This window comes from Taudactylus pleione, unplaced genomic scaffold, assembly GCF_031769625.1.
Source record: "Taudactylus pleione unplaced genomic scaffold, aTauple2 ptg000522l, whole genome shotgun sequence".
Taxonomy (NCBI): Eukaryota; Metazoa; Chordata; class Amphibia; order Anura; family Myobatrachidae; genus Taudactylus; species Taudactylus pleione.
The window spans coordinates 4,533,410-4,556,576 of record NW_028284924.1 but is presented as its reverse complement, the minus strand read 5'-3'; the positions used below and the strand labels follow the sequence as shown (position 1 = coordinate 4,556,576).

The following is a 23,167-nucleotide window of genomic DNA, read 5'->3' as shown; positions in this document are numbered from 1 at the left end:
CACTACGGGGGGAGGTAAGGGTTAGGCACCACTAAGGGAGGGTTAGGGGGGGGCAGGGGTAGTTAGCATACATTCCTGCCTCTGTCAGGATTTTCATCCTATCAGGCAGCCGCTGTTGGGATTTAGCCGCCGGCATTTTAATCTCATTTCATTCGGGGCCTGGGCTGATGTGAAGGTGAAAGCAACTTGGTTTTGTGGACGTAACTTGCGTACGCAACTGCGGGCAATGCAGAAATATATGCAGCTCAGTCTCGCCCCCACTTGCAGCAGCATGATTATAATGGGGCATTCTCATGCAGACGGGACATGTCGACGGAATTGCGGCTAATGCAGGTTTATTCGTAGGCGTAAATATGCCTGTTTTATGACGACTATAGAGCTGGTGCAAGGATAGGGCTGGTGCAAGGATAGGGCTGGTGCAAGGATAGAGCTGGTGCAAGGATAAGGCTGGTGCAAGGATAGGGCTGGTGCAAGGATAGGACTGGTGCAAGGATAGAGCTGGTGCAAGGATAAGGCTGGTGCAAGGATAAGGCTGGTGCAAGGATAGGGCTGGTGCAAGGATAAGGCTGGTGCAAGGATAGGGCTGGTGCAAGGATAGGGCTGGTGCAAGGATAAGGCTGGTGCAAGGATAGGGCTGGTGCAAGGATAAGGCTGGTGCAAGGATAGGGTGGTGCAAGGATAGGGCTGGTGCAAGGATAGAGCTGGTGCAAGGATAAGGCTGGTGCAAGGATAAGGCTGGTGCAAGGATAAGGCTAGTGCAAGGATAGGGCTGGTGCAAGGATAGAGCTGGTGCAAAGATAAGGCTGGTGCAAGGATAGGGCTGGTGCAAGGATAGAGCTGGTGCAAGGATAGAGCTGGTGCAAGGATAAGGCTGGTGCAAGGATAGGGCTGGTGCAAGGATAGAGCTGGTGCAAGGATAAGGCTGGTGCAAGGATAGGGCTGGTGCAAGGATAGAGCTGGTGCAAGGATAAGGCTGGTGCAAGGATAGAGCTGGTGCAAGAGCGCCCTGATACTTATTATGATGGCTATAAAATCAAGTGTACTGATACAGTCTGGGAGAATATGCCTATAACACTGCATACAGTATTTAGGGGATTGGCATTTTAAGTCGACATTGTTCACCATGTCAATATTCAGCATGTCGACTTTGATGTAATGTGTTTATTTATGTAAGTGGATCCCTAACTAATGGTAACCCTAATGCTAACACTAACTCTAATGGTAACCCTAATGCTAACCCTGATGGTAACACTAATCCTAACGGTAACCCTAAATATTTTATTTACTGTCATGTCGGCATTTTAAAGATGTCAACATTTATGATGTAGTCATTTTAAACCATATCGACATTCTGAATGTCGACCTTCAATGTCAACATGGTGACTGCATAGCGCATTTAGGGCCTGATTCAGATACGTATGCTAATGCAATCGATGCTGCGATCCTTTACACGCCCATTGTGCGAAAATTTGCTAACACATGCAGCCGCCTGGAAATGTATTGAGACACTCACCGGTGGATTTAGAGATCCAAGCAAGTGCGCACATGAAGATACATGTCCCGAAAACGGTCACCTTCCACAAAGCGGCCTCTGTCTGCCAATCACTTGCAAATAAATCCTCATTACAACCATAGTCACATTTGATCGCAATTAAATTGCCAGGCGCGCGCAGTTGGCGGATAATCGCTAAACTGTGTAAATATCGACATTGAGTACATATCTGTATCAGGCCCACCCGTTACGCCGACTACGCAAGCACAGAGAGCGCCAGCCGGTGGAGGACGCCGCTAAGCTTCCGAGCTGCAATTCATTAACCAGACTGGCGATTTCGCGAATATATCTAATTAATGTCCGCCCGGTCAGGAATAGATTACTTACCGGGTGGACTATGGCTTCCCTGTAACTCTGCAGCTCCACCTCCTCTGGCTGCACAACATGGTGTGATGACATCATGCCAGCGCCCACTGTTGCCAACTCTGAAATGAGAAACAAGCAACTCTTGAGTGAGAAACAAGCCCAAAACAAGCCCAACCCAATCCGATAAAGCCCAAAACATAAGCCCAACGTAATATGGTGGTACTGGTGTGGGGGTAATTTAATGAAAACCACAAACGTTATTGTTTATTGTTCATTTTATTAAAATACATATAAATATTTTCTCTACGAATAAACTCCACTGTGCGAAGGAAAGTGCAGGGCACTCGGGGCCTGATTCGGCATAGGACGGAATTGCAAAGCCGCATACAAGAAAGCTTGGTAATTCCGTCCTTGCTAAAATGCAAATACAGCAGAAGGTGTCTGAAATCTCCTTCCTGCATCTGCGTTCCCAGGCTGCGACCAAGGTTTCAGTCTGGGATCACCACTGCAACCATCAATTGTGATGGTTGCACCTTTGGTCAGGCTGCGGTAGCTGAAGCTGGCCATGTTCTGTCATCCTGCAAGGCCAGGAAGTCTGCGTCCATGGATGCAGATCCTAGCCTTGTCACTCCCGGAAACGGGGGCTACATACCCTCGTTTCCGGGAATGCAGAAAACAGGGGCAACATGCCCCCTTTTCCAGGAACGTAGGCCGTCTCTGCCCCACAAACTCCTCTGCCTCTCAATCAGGCGAATGCATACAGGTGCCTGTGTGATATAGCAGGACACGTTCTGCACATGAGCAGAATGGGTCCTGTGCAGATTCCCAAACAACTAGTGAGCACTGTTGAATCAGGCCCTCTGTGCGCGGTAAAGTACAGGACAAAAGGGTAATTTAAACAAACACGTCAAAACAAAATAACTGACATATGGGAAAATGTAACTTCTATTGATCGTTTAAACGAGTCATTCTAGTTAACCAAATCTATATAACTACATATACAGAGAGATATACATACAGACAGACAGCTAAACATAAATGGATTGGTGAAGGAGCTATATAACATTTGCTCACCTTAGTAGTGGTACCTGGCTATCAAGCCCAAAAACAAGCTACCTAAAAAAAAATAAGCCCAAAAACAAGCAACAAGCAACCATCCAAAAAACAAGCAACTGGGGAAAAAAACAAGCCCATTTCCTCTTGTTATAAGCGGACTTGGCAACTATGCCAGCGCCGCCCACCCGCTGGTCTGCTTGTGCTTCGCCGCTGTGGTAGTGATGAGGAGCTGAACACAAACGCTCCTCCTAGGACGCCCACATGTTATGTAGAAGAAGTCAAGGTGAGCTGTGATCGCTCAGCTGTCAGGCTGCCTGGAGCCCATAGGCTTCTATGGGCAATTCCATCAGGAAGCTGGCGTTACCAACATGGGTATGGCACTCCTGGGCTTGGTGCATTTTTGGGGTTTGACCACATTTTTACCCTTGATGCATCTCGCTGTAAATGTATGGCTCGTGGGTATGGCTTTTCCTTTCCTTTTTCGGGCTTGTGTCTTCGGTACGCGCAAAGTTCACCAAGGGGCGCCGAAACCTATCTTCGCTTACCAAAAAAATAAAGCTTAGGCCGGCCCTGATCAGGCCCTTTGTTCCGTGCTAACATTGCCTAAGCAATCAAGATTTGACTTGCATTCACTTCTACATCAGTCTCAGAGGCTTATTGTGAGTCTCACGCATGTGATACTGTCTTCATGGTAATGCCGCAACTGATTTCCTTAATACTGAGACGCCAACTATCAGTGTCTTACACGGTGCAATTCCATCTCGGTGTGTCTATAGACGCACTATCGAACTTGTAAACAGTCCTACGGAAGGTGCAGTGTTTCCATCCGAAATATGGCATCCTGTGTGTGCGGTTGTGCTCTCAGCGACACGCAGCATCTACCTGTCCACCCCTCCATTACCTCCCAGGAAGGCCCACTAAAAACCACACTCCCAAATTCATTCTGCGTCTCAATGCGGTAACAAATCAGGAGACATGCGCCGCGCCACTCTAATGCATGCGCAGTACATAAAACATCGGCCAGCTGCGTGAACATCGGCATAGCGTGAGACTCTGAATCAGGCCCATACTGTCCATCGTTACAAAATATAATAATGTGATAAGTAGAGGCTGTTACAGCGCTTCTGTGCAGATATTCATGTAGGTTTTTTCTTTACGTTCTCTTAAGATCTTGTCTGAGAAAATCTCTTGGATGAAAGTCTGCTTCGTTGACTTGCTGAGTTCTATCTTTAAATCTTCCATTCCCCTGTGGCCAGGGGTGATATTTTATATCGAAAGTACTGGCTCCCATTATACATAATTACCTATAAATCTTGAGTTTGAATGGTCTTTTGTACATTTTTGCAAACAGATTGAAGATTGCCAACCTTGCATTCTTAACCCTGAAAATCTGCCTGTTGCTAAGTTTTCAGGGCCAATTAAACCCACATTATTCCAAGGCATTGCGCAAATCCTACAGAGACAAACATTACTGTAGGTCCTCTAAGGTTAATGATTATACCTTATAATAATCTGGGAATTGACACACGGGCAAAGGGGGGCATGTGCTTGGGACATTTGGGGTGTGTTGGCATTGCATTGTGGGCATGCCCCCAACCTCCTTCCCATAAATAATCCCAGAGGCGGAGCAGTGCATCACCGGACGCCAAAGTATAGCTAAGGTTCTGCCAAGAGTAGAGAGAAGGCATCTTCTGTTCTTTTGTATGAGTGTGCCAACTGCGCTTGTACTGCTCAGGAGGGGACTCCATTTTGTTTACTCAGAGCAGATTGAGACACTTTGGGACATTGAAGGAATGTAGTCCTGGCATTACCGTGCCCCCTCACCTTTTCTCCCCATGGTGACCTCACCTACTGCACCCATAACTGAATACACCTTTTCATTGCCAAGTGCCACAAAGGCAGATGCATGTGGCGTTATATAACTCCTACAGAAGTCCTGACAATACAGTCAGTCCATTAGAATTGGGACTGGTCTATTCTATACTGGGACAGTTGAGAGATACTATATGTGCAGTATGTTATGTAAATGTGAGCCTTTTATACTTCATATAATGTCTCTTCTACATAATGGGACTGATGCAGTCAGTGCTGGTCACAAAATGATTGTTACTCTAAGACAGCGTATTTCCGCCCATATACAGAGCTCAAAATGTGTTCCAGTTGGCAACAGCAGCAATGTTGTACGTGCTATTATGCATCAATGAAGCTACAAGAACCTAATTTAATCTAATTTCTTATTATCATTTATTTATATGGCGCCACAAGTGTTCCGCAGCGCCTCACAAAGTACATAAACAAATAGGTTGACGAGTAACTTACAGTACAATACAATACAGGACATGGATAATATATATTGCTACATTCGTGACGATAACACCCAGATAAGCAACAGAGCATAAGCAACCAAGTGTTAGGTGCCCTAGTGGGGAGTAAGAAGTAGATGAAAGTAGAGAGCAGAGAAGCACAAGAGGGAAGAGGGCCCTGCTCATAGGAGCTTACATTCTAAAGGGGAGGGGCAAACAAACAGGTGTGACACAGAAGGGATAGACAGGGAGGAAGGAGCATGTAGCAGCAAGTTAGGATGAGAGCTGGAAGGCTATGATGAAGTAGTGGCTCTTGAGTGCCCGTTTGAAGGATTGTAGAGAGGTGGAGAGTCTGATGGGAAGAGGGAGAGAGTTCCAAAGGTGGGGAGCAGCACGGGCAAAATCTTGGAGGCGGGAGTAGGAGGAAGTTATCAATTGGCATGAGAGGCATTTGTTGAACGAAGAGGGCGGACAGGAGAGTGAAGGGAGATGCTCTAATACAGCGGAAACAAAAATAATTGCATAAACACTCACACAGAAGCATAATCTATGCCTGATCAATGAAAGAAGACACCACACAGTATCAACGGTCCCAAACAATTCACTAGTCCCAGCGATCATCAACATCAACATGCTATCTGTCCCTGACCACCAGCAAACAATATGGGATTGAAGCACTCACTGCACTTCCCAACTGTCCTCGTCTTCATGTATTGGTCCCAAGTAGTGTGTGTTACCCTCTGTGCAGAGAGTCAACATAGACACACACAGTGCGTGATGCATAACTAAGCTGAGATACCAAGTGAACTTATCTGTAACTCCACTCCTGGTGTCCAGCAGGAAAAGTCATAGTGCTATTCCCATTTATTGGTCTCCCCCATACTTAGCCAGCTAATGTGTATCAGTTGGAAACCATGTGTTACTGACAATTCCTGCCCTACTATTCTATATTGTCTAGTTAAAATAATTCCAATGGAACATATGCATGGAGTTCCTGGTAAGGTACAGATCATTTGGCTTTTTCTGTGCCTCTCTAATCTGTCCTCATTCATATAGCCCCTTCTTACCTGCTGCCTCTTTGTTATCTGACCTCAGTTTGCCTGCTTAACTCATTTTAACTGACCTTCTATTGCACCTTGCCATTTAACTGTTCCCCTTGTCTACATACAGCCCATTCCCTGCCCTGACCTATTGTGTGCATTCCTTATAACCACATGCAATTAAAATGGAACTAGGACGCACCAGCAGACTGCGCTGAGTAATGCGATATGAAACACTTGTATATCTGTGTGCACCTGAGTCTGTATATGTGCCACAACGTAACTTGGAATGAAACACTTCGTATACAGATTGAGAAACTCACTCGCACTCAGATATACAAGTGTCGCATATCAAATCAATCAGCACAGTCTGCTGGTCAGTGTCGTATCTATATTGGGTGCAGTGTGTGCGGGGCACACGGGCCCCCGGGTCATGGGGGACCCCGCACCGCACACAATGCACCCATATTATTTTAGACTTACCTGTCTGTGGTCCCACGTCGGGTGTCAGCGCTGCTCAGAACACCGGAAAATGGGCGCCGTGACTATTTCTCCGGTGTTCTGCGCATGCACAGTAGACTCCGGGCACACTCTAGTGCCCGGAGTCTACTAAAGCTCCGGTGGCTGGCTGGCTAGCAGCATCATTCGGCTGCCGACCACCGGGGAGAGAAGAGGGGGCCCCGCCCAGGGAATGCTCACGGGCTGGATCCTCTCTTAAGACGCCCCTGCTGCTGGTGCATCCTAGTAACATCACATTGCCACTTCGCATTTCAGCAAAAAAGACTCCCGGCGCCAGTAGAGTCTCATTGGACCTGGCGCGCCAAGAGGGGCTTTTTAACGCGACTGCAGCAAAGATGTATAAGGACACATATGTATGATCAGTGATCTGTTACTTACTGAGCTTAGACTGCCCTGGTCGCAGTAATAGAGAAGCGACAGCTAGTATAGGACAGAATGGTAAGATGGATTTATTTGGACACTGAGCTAGATCCTTGCCAAACCCGAGGGAATCTTCCATTGCGTAGATAATTATCATTCCATTTTTATAATCACCATTTGTTCTTTTTTTTTTAAAAGCATGTTGTCATGAATAAAACATAACCCTAAAAGTCCTTGCTTATAGTGTGTGTGGTTTATATTTTGGTACTGTACAAAGTAAGAAATTATTATATTTTCTAAAAGTAATTTTTTTTTTCACAAAGTACACTGTGTTCCCTGTGTCATCCAATCCACTTAAATGCACACTTTGATTTTAGGCCAGTAAATATTACAGTGTGATGTTTTTTAATTATTATTATATGCTAACAAACTTTAGTGATATACTAAACACAGCAGGGAAGGGGTGCATTAGTGTTTAGAATAAAAACATCAGTTAAACAATTAAAACAACCCCATCTATTAGTTTCAACTTTTACATATTTCTTCTAAATACTGCATTGGTTTAGCCTCATTTATGTCCTACATTAATCATAAGACTGAGGGGACATCAGTGGTTCAATTGCACCTGGAAACACTATTTTCAGCAGTCTCACTGGAAAGTGCAAAATGTGGCTCATTGAAAATATACAGACGTGTCCACATACATCTTACCTCTGTGCGCTAAAAGTCGTGAGCGCAGTGCGACTCGGTATCACTGAAAGTCTTTTCGTGCAAATGTTTACCTTAAAATGCACAAAGCGATGAGAATAGGCCGCACAAGCAGCTTCTGCTGTTTAAAATGATATGCAGCATGCCTATGTTCTGTGGAGCTGATTCAGAGCCGCTCGCTAGATGCGATCGCTCGCACGATGTGTATGCAAATTGTGTAGACAGTGCAATCGCACAGCAATACATTAGCACGCCCACATAGTGTATGCAGACACCCAGCAGCCTGTCTTAAGATGCCCACTTGTGCACGACATGTCCAGGAAGTGTATGCAACCATCGGTACATCGGGTAACATTGGATGCGATCGCAGCGCTTGAGGTTGACCATACCCTGCCGCAAGCACTGCGAGCACTTCAGTGTAAAAACAAGCCAGGTGACGTGTACTATGATGCTGTCTTATAATTACGCACACCTCCAAAACGCCATTGAGATGCTCAGGCACCCCTGCGTTTGCACCTCCACTTTTTTAATGGCCAGCCCCTGTTACCTCCTACAAACAGCTTCCCTAGTCACACACTCTGTTGGGCTGTCTATGAGCAGCGAGCGAACGCATTGCGAACTTTCATTAAGGTATGCGCGCGCATTGTGATGCATACGCATGCGCACAATGCATACCATCGGCAGCAGCAAGCATTTACATCTTAATGAGCGAGTCTGAATGAGCTCCTGCGTATGACTGCGGGTGTATCTGCATGCGAGACGCTACGTCACAGTGTCAGCGCCTGTGACACTGTAACGTAGCGTTTCGCATGCAGATACACCAGCAGTTGCTCACAGAACATAGGCATGCGGCATATCGTTTCAATCAGCAGAAGCTGCTTGTGCATCCTATTCGCATCGCTATGTGAATAAGACACATTTTAAGTAAAAAGTTGCCTGGCATGGCGTGACTAGAAGGGCTGTCTAACGCACTAGAAAGTAAGATGTATGTGGACACATTTGTAGTGACGAGTTTGAGATTCCGGCAAGTCTGACCAACCAGAGAATCTGAGTCCTGTTTAGGAAGAAACAAAAAGTTGTTGTTCTCTTCCATTAATTGTTGGGCACCTTCCTTAGATGTTACTTCCCCAAACATTCCAGAACATTGAAATAATCCCAAACCTCAAAAGAGCAATCTGTAGCTTTTACACAGATGTGTCCTCATACACTGTTATTAAAGTCGCACCAGATAGCCCCTCTCTGTACACCTGGTCTCGGGCGACGCGGCCACGCTGTGCGTCTTTCTAGCTCAAAATTTGTGTATTATTCGCAGAAATGAAACTCGAACCGACAAAACTACATTGCTTGTACTGATGGATTTGTTGTGAAACATTTGTACATCTGTGTGTGACTGAGTCTGGATCTGAATATGAAGTACTACTACGATGCAGCGGCCGCGCCTTTTTCTTACACCAAGGTCGTTGTGCTACATCTGCCTACGTGTACCTGTTTAAAACCAATTCACATGGTGGCTGAAGTCGCAGCAATTATGATCGATCTAAAATCGATGAAAAATCGATCAACATCGATGTTGTGTTCCTGGGGCAAAATTACACATTTACTAACAGACAATTTTTTATTTATTTTTGAAGTATTAGCAAATGTGTGATATAGCCCCAGAAAGACAACATCGATTTTCATCGATTAAAATCGACCTTTAGTAAATATACCCCTAAGACTCCAAACGTAAAAAATTAAAAAAGACACTACGCTACTCGTCTTGGAGCAGCTTAGACATGCCGGGCGTTTCTCACCATATGAACGCTAAGAGCATGAGGACACATCTGTACCCCTTCAGACGCTGCCATTGCCCCCCAAAATCCATGCCTTTAACCGTAAAATTAATATTGAAATTGTGCAGAAACAGGCGTTTGATGTCACAAAATCCATTTTCACAGCAATATTATACTTTGGAACATTTACAGAACGCAGGTGTGCTTAAAGGTCAAAACGGGCGTTTTATGGGTGTGCATAATTAAAACAGCAGCGTCATTGACCACGTCACTGGGTTATTTTATAGCCAGAACTGTTCGCAAGATTGCGGTAGGAAAAACCAACCACAAGAATAGCGAGCAGTTCATACGCTGGTCGATGTACTCGATTAATCTAATAAATAGCGGACATGACGTAGGATGCGAGCGGCCAGGGGGCGTATTTTTTTAAAAAACGACCGCAAGTTTTGTTCGCTCGTTCAGACCTAGAGGCGTGAACAGACCGCAAAGAGCGAACTGCTCATTTGAATAGCCACCCCTATTTACTGGACGAGCGAGAGCTAATTGCGTCCGGCTCTGAATCAGGCCCTTTGTTCATCTCTGTTTTGCATTTTGCTCAGACCTACACTGTCCAGCTTTCCACATATGCACATACTGTAGGAATGGGTATGATATACCGTCGGCCGCATGGCCGGCGGTTCGATTCCCGTCAGCGTCAGCCCGACAGGAGCAGAGTGCGACGTAGCGGAAGCCCGACAGCGCTGGAAATCCCGATCGTGGATAGGTAAGTATCCACTAACTTAACCTAACCCCCCTAACCCTCCTTAGGGGTGCCTAACCCTAACTTCCCCTCCAAGTGCCTAACCCTAATCCCCCCTCTAAGTGCCTAACCCTAACCACCCCCTTCCCCGCTGCCTAAACCTAAGTCCCCCGGGGGGGGTGCCTAACCCTAAGTCCCCCCCGGGGGTGCCTAACCCTAACCCTCCCTCCCCCTAGCCTAACCCTAACCCTCCCGGGGGGGTGCCTAACCCTAAGTCCCCCCCCGGGAGCCCTAAACCTAACCCTCCCCCCCGCGGCTGTCCGCTCGCGGCGCCCGGCATCACTACGATCGTGATGTCAGGCGCCGGTCTCCCGGCGTCGGGGAAATGCGGGCGTCTACATCCAGGCGCCCGGCATTTCACCCTTGCCGGGATAAGACAGTCGGGAAGCCGGCTGCCGGTATATAGGCAGTCGGCTTCCCGATTGCTTCCCATACTGTATGTAGAAGATATTATTGGCTGAATTATAAAGGCACATGAAAAGAGAACTCAGTTCCGGAATGAAATGCTAATGTGACTATACAGCCATGTTCTGAGTAATGCACATCCAGGGCCAGATTAAGCCTTTGGGGAACCCGGTCACTTAAGATAGGGGGATCAGCCCCCAGTCCTCTAGTCCACCCCTTCTGGTTTGCGCTGCCCCCACTTGTCCAGCCCCTAGAAAATGCACAGGACGTGTTCTCTAGCTGGGGCAGAACTATGGGAGACAATGGAGGTGCCTGCCGCCGGGTGCCAGCACTGAAGGGCACCTCCACCATTGCCCACACTATATTCACTCCACTTAGGGCTGTAACTGTGGGGGATGTGTATGTGTCAAACTATCAAGAAAATACAAATTCAACCACATAATAATAGATTCAAAACAGCAAGTATTATGTAACACCAGAAAACCATCTATAGAGCTAGACAGCCTTATTACTATTAACATTCATATACAGATGTTACCACGTACATCTATCCTCCATGCACTACAAGTCACATTACACATAACACGGGAGCTCAGTGTGGCGTGACGGAGACCCGCTCGCTAGATACATTCAAAGGCACCCGTCAGCTGCCAAAGTATGCAAATCCCTCGATCGCATGGCAAGGCATTAGCACGCCCACTATGCCTTGGCGTGGGATCGCGGTGTGTATTTAGACGCCCACCAGCCTGTCACAAGACGCCCACTTTCCCTTAGTAATAGATGTCATCTCCAGGAAGTGTATGCAACCATCGGTAATATCGGACGCATACACAGCACTTGTGGCTGACCATACCCTACCGCAAGCACAGTGTGTAATTCAACCATGTGATGAGTACTATGACGCTGCGTCCTAATTATGCAGGTCTCTGAAACAACGTCAAGACGCTCAGACACGCCTGCGTTCGCACTACCACTCCCCCGTTTCCATCGACCAACCCGTTACTACCCACAAATGGCTTGTCCTGTCACTCAGTCTAGCCTGTATACAAGGGGCAATCGCTTCACGATCGTATGTTCTGGTTCGCGCATTGCGTTGCATACGCATGCGCACATTGCAAACATCAGCTGGCTATGTGCGAACGCATCCTAGCGAGCGGGTCTGAATCGAGCCCACAGTTCCTTCATTTATCAGTCTTCTGAGTAACTCTATGAATGGCCGCGGGAACTGAGACGCCAGAGACATTTTTCTTATGTATGGCTTTGCAGACGCAGCATGTGACAGGTCTCCATACGGTCGCAGCACGCCTACTTTTATTGCCGCCACTCCCCGTTACATCCCCCAAATGCTTCCTGATTGTCAATCTCACTGCAAGTAGATAGTCACGAGCAACTATGTTAATGTACCTTGAAGCATGCGCCGTGCGAATTAGACGCATGCGCAGTTTTGCCAATTATCACATAACCGCGTAAATATCAGCAATGCGTCCATCTGTGAATCAGGCCCTATTTCTAGTAGTTGAGAACAATATTGCAGAAATGATTGCTAGAATCTATACCAAGTGTCTGACCATTTAAATGGCAATTCATGGACGTGCATAAATGAGCCATTGCGATCACCTCAGCAGCATAAGGGCCCCTTGCTTATCACCAGAGCTGCAGTGTTTGCCGCTGGTCAGACTTGTCGCATACGCTGCCCGATCTGCATTGGTGTTCCCGATGTTTACGCCATAAATGCCGACTTTACAGGACTCCTACCCGGGAGCAGCCCGGAGAGGAGATTCTGCAAACATAGGCCCTGATTCAGAGCCGGACGCTCTGACAGAGCGCTTGCTCTGAATCAGGGCCGTCCTTCCTGATTTTAGAGCGGCCTCCCGGCCGCTCGTATAGTTGTGGGTGGCCACCCACAGCTATAACGAGTGGCCAAAAAGATGGTCGCGATGGTCAAGACCATCGTGACCATTGGGCTTGCGACAAGACCCTTGTGGTAGGGTCTCGTCTGCCGCAAGCCCTGGAGTGCTTTTGGCTCTATCAGAGCTGAAAGCACTCCCACTGACATCACTTATGATGTCAGTGGGGCCGGCCCCAGATGGTAGGCATTCCCATGGGAACACCTCCGTCTTACCAGCCACGCCCCCGGCACGCCCACCAAAGAGGGCGTGCTGTCACTCACAATCGACAGCACGCCCCCTTTGCAGCGAGACCCGTAGCAACGGCTTACCCGTCGCTATCCGGGTCTCGCGCATGCGCATGACAAAGCCGGATCTGTCGTGCGCATGCGCACTGGCCCAACATCGACCTGCTTACGAGCGCTCAGCGCTCACTCGCGGGTCTGAATTAGGCCCATAGTCGGGAAGCGGGGCCGGACTGTAGACGTCATTAGGCCTTAATGACGCGATTCGCTCCATTTTAGCCCCGCCACCTCCCAACAGACCCGAGAAATGTCGGGACACTGGTCCTGATTCAGAGCCGGACGCTCTGACGGAGCTCTCGCTCTGAATTAAGGCCGTCCTTCTTCATTTTTAGAGCGGCCTCCTGGCCGCTCGTATAGCTGTGGGTGACCACCCACAGCTATAGCGGGCGACCAGGAAGATGGTCGCGATGGTCAAGACCATCGCGACGATCGGGCTTGCGACGAGACCCTTGTGGTAGGGTCTCGTTGCCGCAAGCCCTGGAGTTCTTTTAGCTCTATCAGAGCCGAAAGCACTCCCACTGACATCACAAGTGATGTCAGTGGGGCCGGCCCCAGACGGTAGGTGTTCTCATGGGAACACCTCCGTCTTACCAGCCACGCCCCCGGCATGCCCACTAAAGGGGGCGTGCTGTCACTCACCATCGACAGAACGTCCCCTTTGTAGCGAGACCCATAGCGACGGCTTGCCCGTCGCTATCCGGGTCTCGCGCATGCGCATGACGGAGCTGGATTAATATTGAAATTGTGCAGAAACAGGCGTTTGATGTCACAAAATCCATTTTCACAGCAATATTATACTTTGGAACATTTACAAGTTTAAAAAAATAAAAAACCACTGCCAGCATTTTGTAACTAACATGAGAAATCAAAGGCAAAATACATAACAGGAAATAATAGGTTAGTATTTACTATTTGGGATTTCAGTATTCTCCCTTCCCTCCATGTGCCTAAATTAATTTGGCTCAAAAAGTTGTAAAGTTGTTAATGTCTGAGTGATGTTATGTTTTATCCCACAAAAGTGATTAATCACCCATGCAGAGGACACCCAAATAGTAAATCCGAGCCAGCAATATTGAGTTAGGAGTAGTTTGTAATGAAGACTGATGGGACTTGAAGTGTGGAGGCTGCAGAAATTGCGTGCAGAGGCTGAGCCTTGAGCTGGCTCCAAGTAAATGTCGCTTTGCTCTAGGGAAGCCCTTTCCTGGACACTAATACTCGGATAAAATACAAAATAAAGACAAATGCCAAGATCAACCATTGTGTATGATTTACATAGAGTATGTGAGGTCAAAGGGCAATGTTACGGGATTTCAGCAGTGAGAACTCCAAGCTTCTTCTAATGCATTTTCATGTGTTGTTCTTTTGTTTATGACAGAGTAATATCAGAAAGTTATTCACTGGAAAGGATTCGCAATCACGCTTTTGCCGATCTTCCCACTCTGACGGAATTGTAAGTAATTGCCTTTTTTTATTTTTATTATTCATTTTTTTCAATTCATTTATTTCATCATCATTATTTTTTACAAACTCCATTAAATAAACAAAATAGCAAAAAAAAAAAAAAAAAATGTTCTACAGTAGAAGTGAGCAAAATTTTGTAACTGTTCCATAAAATATTTGTCTCAATCAGCTTTTGTCTGTGAAGCTCTGCACGTTCCTCTGCAAAGTTTAATTCAGGTAAAACTTTGGGCCTGATTCAGAGCCGCTCGTAAGCGGCCGCTCGTTCGCTCCGAGCGATGTTTGCCCAACTGCGCATGCGTACGGATCGTTATACGCATGCGCGAACCAGTCAGTGCGGTCGAAATTCATGTGCTCGCAAAATAGCGAATGCCTGATAATTTGAGTGACAGGAGTAGGCGTATGTGGGTGATAACGGGGGAAAGTGCTTGAGAACGGGGAGTGGAGATCAGAACGCAGGCGTGCTTAAAGGTCAAAACGGGCGTTTTATGGGTGTGCATAATTAAAACAGCAGCGTCATTGACCACGTCACTGGGTTATTTTATAGCCAGAACTGTTCGCAAGATTGCGGTAGGAAAAACCAACCACAAGAATAGCGAGCAGTTCATACGCTGGTCGATGTACTCGATTAATCTAATAAATAGCGGACATGACGTAGGATGCGAGCGGCCAGGGGGCGTATTTTTAAAAAAAACGACCGCAAGTTTTGTTCGCTCGTTCAGACCTAGAGGCGTGAACAGACCGCAAAGAGCGAACTGTTGATTTGAATAGCCACCCCTATTTTCTGGACGAGCGAGAGCTAATTGCGTCCGGCTCTGAATCAGGCCCTTTGTTCATCTCTGTTTTGCATTTTGCTCAGACCTACACTGTCCAGCTTTCCACATATGCACATACTGTAGGAATGGGTATGATATACCGTCGGCCGCATGGCCGGCGGTTCGATTCCCGTCAGCGTCAGCCCGACAGGAGCAGAGTGCGACGTAGCGGAAGCCCGACAGCGCTGGAAATCCCGATCGTGGATAGGTAAGTATCCACTAACTTAACCTAACCCCCCTAACCCTCCTTAGGGGTGCCTAGCCCTAACTTCCCCTCCAAGTGCCTAACCCTAATCCCCCCTCTAAGTGCCTAACCCTAACCACCCCCTTCCCCGCTGCCTAAACCTAAGTCCCCCGGGGGGGGGTGCCTAACCCTAAGTCCCCCCCGGGGGTGCCTAACCCTAACCCTCCCTCCCCCTAGCCTAACCCTAACCCTCCCGGGGGGGTGCCTAACCCTAAGTCCCCCCCCGGGAGCCCTAAACCTAACCCTCCCCCCCGCGGCTGTCCGCTCGCGGCGCCCGGCATCACTACGATCGTGATGTCAGGCGCCGGTCTCCCGGTGTCGGGGAAATGCGGGCGTCTACATCCAGGCGCCCGGCATTTCACCCTTGCCGGGATAAGACAGTCGGGAAGCCGGCTGCCGGTATATAGGCAGTCGGCTTCCCGATTGCTTCCCATACTGTATGTAGAAGATATTATTGGCTGAATTATAAAGGCACATGAAAAGAGAACTCAGTTCCGGAATGAAATGCTAATGTGACTATACAGCCATGTTCTGAGTAATGCACATCCAGGGCCAGATTAAGCCTTTGGGGAACCCGGTCACTTAAGATAGGGGGGTCAGCCCCCAGTCCTCTAGTCCACCCCTTCTGGTTTGCGCTGCCCCCACTTGTCCAGCCCCTAGAAAATGCACAGGACGGCAAAGTGCAGCAGTGTTCTCTAGCTGGGGCAGAACTATGGGAGACAATGGAGGTGCCTGCCGCCGGGTGCCAGCACTGAAGGGCACCTCCTCCATTGCCCACACTATATTCACTCCACTTAGGGCTGTAACTGTGGGGGATGGGGGGGCACCAAATGATAACTTGCCTCCTGGTGTCTGTGGTGAACTTACGCCCCTGAGTTGGGGTGCTGAGAGAGGGGTGCCTGGGACACCACCACCCCCCCATCCTTTTCAATCTGGCTCTGTATGCATCTTTGTGATCGCACTGTTTTAGTCCTTCACCAGCGAGAGCAGCCATCATCACCACCATCTGCCCTGATACCTACCCTATGTTAGCTGCGGGAGATCAGGGTTGCCGACACTGAGCTCCCTCCTTCCGGGAGGGAGCTGTCCGGCAACCACACGGGGGAGTATAGCAGGCAAAAAAGGGGCGCATTGCGGGGAAAGGGGGCGTGGTTCAGAGGATGCCACGTTTTTTGGGGGCTAATGGCATTGTGATGCAGGGGGCGGGGCTACGATGACGCCATTCAGCGCGAATCGCGTCATCGGACGCCGCTGCCGGGGTTAATGCAGGTGAGTCGCTGGGGCCGGGAGACTTGCCTGCCTTTCCGGGGGGCCGGGAGCGGCACCCGATTTTCGGGAGGCTCCCGGCCGAATCGGGAGGGTAGGTAAGTATGCGGGAGATGCAACAGAATTTGGCATTCACTTTGGCATTCGCACAATGCAGAACAGGTAGAAATACTGGAACCACAATGCACCATGGAACAGTTCCTTAATGTCCATACAGCCATTGCAAAGAAACAACTAAGATGCCTATGACTCTGAATCGTGAGTTTTCAAAGACATGGATGCAGCCCGTGAGGCATGCACAGTACTAAAATAGGCTTCATGCAGCTGCATTCTCAGATGTGCGTGTGATTCACAATCAGACCCTACAGTATGTGTCAAACTATCAAGAAAATACAAATTCAACCACATAATAATAGATTCAAAACAGCAAGTATTATGTAACACCAGAAAACCATCTATAGAGCTAGACAGCCTTATTACTATTAACATTCATATACAGATGTTACCACGTACATCTATCCTCCATGCACTACAAGTCACAGTACACATAAACGGGAGCTCAGTGTGGCGTGACGGAGACCCGCTCGCTAGATACATTCAAAGGCACCCGTCAGCTGCCAAAGTATGCAAATCCCTCGATCGCATGGCAAGGCATTAGCACGCCCACTATGCCTTGGCGTGGAATCGCGGTGTGTATTTAGACGCCCACCAGCCTGTCACAAGACGCCCACTTTCCCTTAGTAATAGATGTCATCTCCAGGAAGTGTATGCAACCATCGGTAATATCGGACGCATACACAGCACTTGTGGCTGACCATACCCTACCGCAAGCACAGTGTGTAATTCAACCATGTGATGAGTACTATGACGCTGCGTCCTAATTATGCAGGTCTCTGAAACAACGTCAAGACGCTCAGACACGCCTGCGTTCGCACTACCACTCCCCCGTTTCCATCGACCAACCCGTTACTACCCACAAATGGCTTGTCCTGTCACTCATTCTAGCCTGTATACAAGGGGCAATCGCTTCACGATCGTATGTTCTGGTTCGCGCATTGCGTTGCATACGCATGCGCACATTGCAAACATCAGCTGGCTATGTGCGAACGCATCCTAGCGAGCGGGTCTGAATCGAGCCCACAGTTCCTTCATTTATCAGTCTTCTGAGTAACTCTATGAATGGCCGCGGGAACTGAGACGCCAGAGACATTTTTCTTATGTATGGCTTTGCAGACGCAGCATGTGACAGGTCTCCATACGGTCGCAGCACGCCTACTTTTATTGCCGCCACTCCCCGTTACATCCCCCAAATGCTTCCTGATTGTCAATCTCACTGCAAGTAGATAGTCACGAGCAACTATGTTAATGTACCTTGAAGCATGCGCCGTGCGAATTAGACGCATGCGCAGTTTTGCCAATTATCACATAACTGCGTAAATATCAGCAATGCGTCCATCTATGAATCAGGCCCTATTTCTAGTAGTTGAGAACAATATTGCAGAAATGATTGCTAGAATCTATACCAAGTGTCTGACCATTTAAATGGCAATTCATGGACGTGCATAAATGAGCCATTGCGATCACCTCAGCAGCATAAGGGCCCCTTGCTTATCACCAGAGCTGCAGTGTTTGCCGCTGGTCAGACTTGCCGCATACGCTGCCCGATCTGCATTGGTGTTCCCGATGTTTACGCCATAAATGCCGACTTTACAGGACTCCTACCCGGGAGCAGCCCGGAGAGGAGATTCTGCAAACATAGGCCCTGATTCAGAGCCGGACGCTCTGACAGAGCGCTTGCTCTGAATCAGGGCCGTCCTTCCTGATTTTAGAGCGGCCTCCCGGCCGCTCGTATAGTTGTGGGTGGCCACCCACAGCTATAACGAGTGGCCAAAAAGATGGTCGCGATGGTCAAGACCATCGTGACCATTGGGCTTGCGACAAGACCCTTGTGGTAGGGTCTCGTCTGCCGCAAGCCCTGGAGTGCTTTTGGCTCTATCAGAGCCGAAAGCACTCCCACTGACATCACGTTATGATGTCAGTGGGGCCGGCCCCAGACGGTAGGCATTCCCATGGGAACGCCTCCATCTTACCAGCCACGCCCCCGGCACGCCCACCAAAGAGGGCGTGCTGTCACTCACAATCGACAGCACGCCCCCTTTGCAGCGAGACCCGTAGCAACGGCTTACCCGTCGCTATCCGGGTCTCGCGCATGCGCATGACGGAGCCGGATCCGTCGTGCGCATGCGCACTGGCCCAACATCGACCTGCTTACGAGCGCTCAGCGCTCGCTCGCGGGTCTGAATTAGGCCCATAGTCGGGACGCGGGGCCGGACTGTAGACGTCATTAGGCCTTAATGACGCGATTCGCTCCATTTTAGCCCCGCCACCTCCCAACAGACCCGAGAAATGTCGGGACACTGGTCCTGATTCAGAGCCGGACGCTCTGACGGAGCTCTCGCTCTGAATTAGGGCCGTCCTTCTTCATTTTTAGAGCGGCCTCCTGGCCGCTCGTATAGCTGTGGGTGACCACCCACAGCTATAGCGAGCGACCAGGAAGATGGTCGCGATGGTCAAGACCATCGCGACGATCGGGCTTGCGACAAGACCCTTGTGGTAGGGTCTCGTTGCCGCAAGCCCTGGAGTGCTTTTGGCTCTATCAGAGCCGAAAGCACTCCCACTGACATCACAAGTGATGTCAGTGGGGCCGGCCCCAGACGGTAGGTGTTCTCATGGGAACACCTCCATCTTACCAGCCACGCCCCCGGCATGCCCACTAAAGGGGGCGTGCTGTCACTCACCATCGACAGAACGTCCCCTTTGTAGCGAGACCCATAGCGACGGCTTGCCCGTCGCTATCCGGGTCTCGCGCATGCGCATGACGGAGCTGGATCCGTCATGCGCATGCGCAGTGGCCCAACACCGACCCGCTTACGAGCGCGCAGCGTTCGCGAGCGGGTCTGAATTAGGCCCATAGTCGGGCCTGGAAGCCCGGACTGTAGACGTCATTAGGCCTTAATGACGCGATTCGCTCCATTTTAGCCCCGCCCCCTCCCAACGGACACAAGAATTCCTAGTAAAATCTCCCCATCCTATCCACTTTACTAGGAAGTCATGTCATTGCGCTATGGGCCTGATTCAGAGCCGCTCGAAAGCGGCCGCTCATTCGCTCCGAGCGATGTTTGCCCAACTGCGCATGTGTACAGATCGTTATACGCATGCGCGAACCAGTCAGTGCGGTCGAATATCATGTGCTCGCAAAATAGCGAATGCCTGATAATTTGAGTGACAGGAGGAGGCGTATGTGGGTGGTAACGGGGGAAGATGCTTGAAAACGGGGAGTGGAGATCCGAACGCATGCGTGCTTAAAGGTCAAAACGGGCGTTTTAAGGGTGTGCATAATTAAAACAGCAGCGTCATTGACCACGTCACTGGGTTATTTTATAGCCAGAACTGCTCGCAAAATTGTGGTATCAAAAACCAGCCACAAGAATAGCGAGCAGTTCATACCCTGGTCGATGTACTCGATTAATCTAATAAATAGTGGACATGACGTAGGATGCGAGCGGCCAGGGGGCGTAGTTTTTAAAAAAACGACCGCAAGTTTTGTTCGCTCGTTCAGACCTAGAGGCGTGAACAGACTGCAAAGAGCGAACGGTTCATTTGAATAGCCACCCCTATTTTCTTGACGAGCGAGCGCTAATTGCGTCCAGCTCTGAATCAGGCCCTAAATTCTATGCTAGACATTGATGTTTTATTGTAATTATCTATGCCAGAAATTGGTTATGGATTGAAAGATCTACAGTAAAAAGTTAGACAATGTCTAGATAGACACCAGATGTTTGACAGGCAATAGGTCGACCATATTCATGTCGACAATTTGCTAGTCGACCTTTTGACTCTGTCAACCATTTGTACCTGTCAACTTTCTTACATGTCGACTTTTAGTGTGTCAACCTATTGCCTATCTAACATATGGGGCCAAATGTAATAGGGTGAGAGTTTAGAAAATGTGAGAGTTTAGCAGTAATCTCTCACATTGGTTGAGTTTTATCTTCAAAATGGGAAAACATCTGAACGAGATTTTAAATTGTGAGAGTTTTTTAAGTCTAAAAAAACATGCAAGTTTGTTCTGTTACTTTGTTTCTGGACTCTATTACATTGGCAAAGTTTAAAAAGTGTCAGAAACTGTCACCCTATTACATTTGGCCCTTGGTGTCTATCAAAATATTGTCTACCTTTTTACTGTAGATCTTTATACCAGAAATTCACATTATGCTTTCTTGGCTGATTTTTCTCATTTAAAAGTGATTTCCGAAATTGCCATATAGTTCATCGGTCTTCACCAATCATTTTATGTCCTGTCAATTGTCTACTTTTCCATGGGTCTGATTCAGAGTTGTACGCTAATGCTGTCGCTGCTGCGCCTACGTAAATGTGTGAAAATATGCAAATGTTGCAGGATTGCGTTGAGGATTGTATTGAGACGCCCACCTGTGACTTTGCAAATCCAAGAATCTGTGTACAAAGTCGCAGATACTCTGATTACTGGTCTTAACCCTATGGTCGGGCAGAACGGCGGCAGGAATTGAGGCTTTGCTTTTGCGTACAGTAACGCAGATGCTGGATGTGACACGCCCCGAAAACGGTCGCGACATGCCTGCGTTATTTGCCAGCACTCCCTGTGATTTCACATAAATGCTCCATGTCAATCACACTGCGAGTAAATTGTCGCTGCGAGTGACTACGATAATGTACCTTGACGCATGGACAGTGCGACTTAGACACGTGCGCAGTTTACCGATAATCACTCAACTGTGAAAATATCAGCAATGCGTACATCTCTGAATCAGGCCCTATGGGCACGATTCAGACCCGGTCGCTAAAAAGCGATGTTTCACAATGTGCGCATGCGTACGCATCGCAGTGCGTGAACTAGTCCGAGCGATCGGTAAACGTACGCTCACCAAGTATAGACAGCCCAGCTGAATGAGTGACAGGAGAGGCTATTTCTGGGTGGTAACAGGGGCAGGCCACTAGAAAAGGCGGAGTGGAGGTGCGAACGCAGGCGTGCCTGAGCGTCTTAACGCCGTTTCAGAGGCGTGCATACTTAATAGGCAGCATCATAGTACACGTCACCTGGTTGTATTTTACACTGAAGTGCTCGCAGTAGGGTATAGTCAACCTCAAGCAAATGGATCCGATGGAACCTGATGTACTGATGGTTGCATACTCTTCCTGGAGATGACATGCGCAAGTGGGCGTCTTAAGACAGGCTTGTGGGCGTCTGCATACACAAAGCGATCGCACGCCAGGACTTAGTGGGCATGCTTATGCCTTGCCGTGCTATCGCCTGCCCTGCCGTCACTTAGCTAAATTTGCATACACTGGGAAAGAGCGTACGCATCTAGCGACCGGGTCTGAATCGGGTCCTGTGTTCTATGTAATTGCTGAGATTATTCTATTTCAATTTTTTTGTTCTATTGCAATTATCAGTGATTTTGCAATGTTCAAAGGGCCTGATTCAGCTTAGGAAAGAACTGCAGAGCTGCACGCAAGCAGCTTTGCAATTCCGTCCTTGCAATTATGGTAATGCAGCAGGAGGCATCACGCCTCTTACATGCATTACTTATCTGAGCTGCGTTGTACAACACAGCATCGGATAACCTGCGGGAACATCGGCCGGCTAAGTGACCCATGAGATCATGCAAGACGGCCGTCACAGATGGGAGAAAGAGGCCAGGAAATCTCCGTCAGCCAACGGACATCCCTGCTATTTAAATCATGTACTCGCACTGCGTCGCGTAAAGCCGCCCACTAAGTAATAGCGAGCGGCCGCACTATGCGCTCGCACCTGTATAAAGACGCCCCTTTCCCACTCGCAACACACGTCATCTCCGGCAGTTGTAGGATTAATCGGGAACATCGAGAGTTATCGGAGCTGCTCGCAGTGCTTGTGGTAGCCTTTTCCCACCACAGTTCATGCTAATATACAACCCAGTCACAAACCCAGTGTGTAATGACGCTACTTTGCTAATTATGCACACCCATTAAACTCCGTTCTGACGGTCGGACACGCCTGCGTTCCCACATCCACACCCCCGTTTTCAAGCACCTTCCCCTGTTACCACCTACAAACGGCACTATTTGTCACTCAAAATAGCGGCCCGACTGCGGGCTATGGACGAGTACTTTCCCATCGCAATGACTGGTTCGCGCATGTGCATTGTGACTCATACGCATGTGCAGATTGCGAAAAATCGCTCAATGCGAGCGAGCGCAGCATAGCGTCCGGGTCTGAATCAGGCCCTCTGTATAGACTTACCATACTGTGTACACCGCTTTCTAGCAAAGGTTGCATCTTAGATTGATCTCA

At 48.6% G+C, this 23,167-nt stretch overlaps 1 protein-coding gene across 1 annotated transcript in view; it reads left to right on the top strand.

Moving 5' to 3' along the window:
* The window catches only part of LOC148501292 (lutropin-choriogonadotropic hormone receptor-like), a 216,859-nt gene that overhangs the window by 61,092 nt on the left and 132,600 nt on the right, over window positions 1-23,167 (top strand). The window contains exon 3 of the mRNA XM_088450689.1: window positions 14,387-14,461. Within this exon, the coding sequence (XP_088306815.1) occupies window positions 14,387-14,461 (75 nt within the window). The remainder of the gene's footprint in view (window positions 1-14,386; window positions 14,462-23,167) is intronic.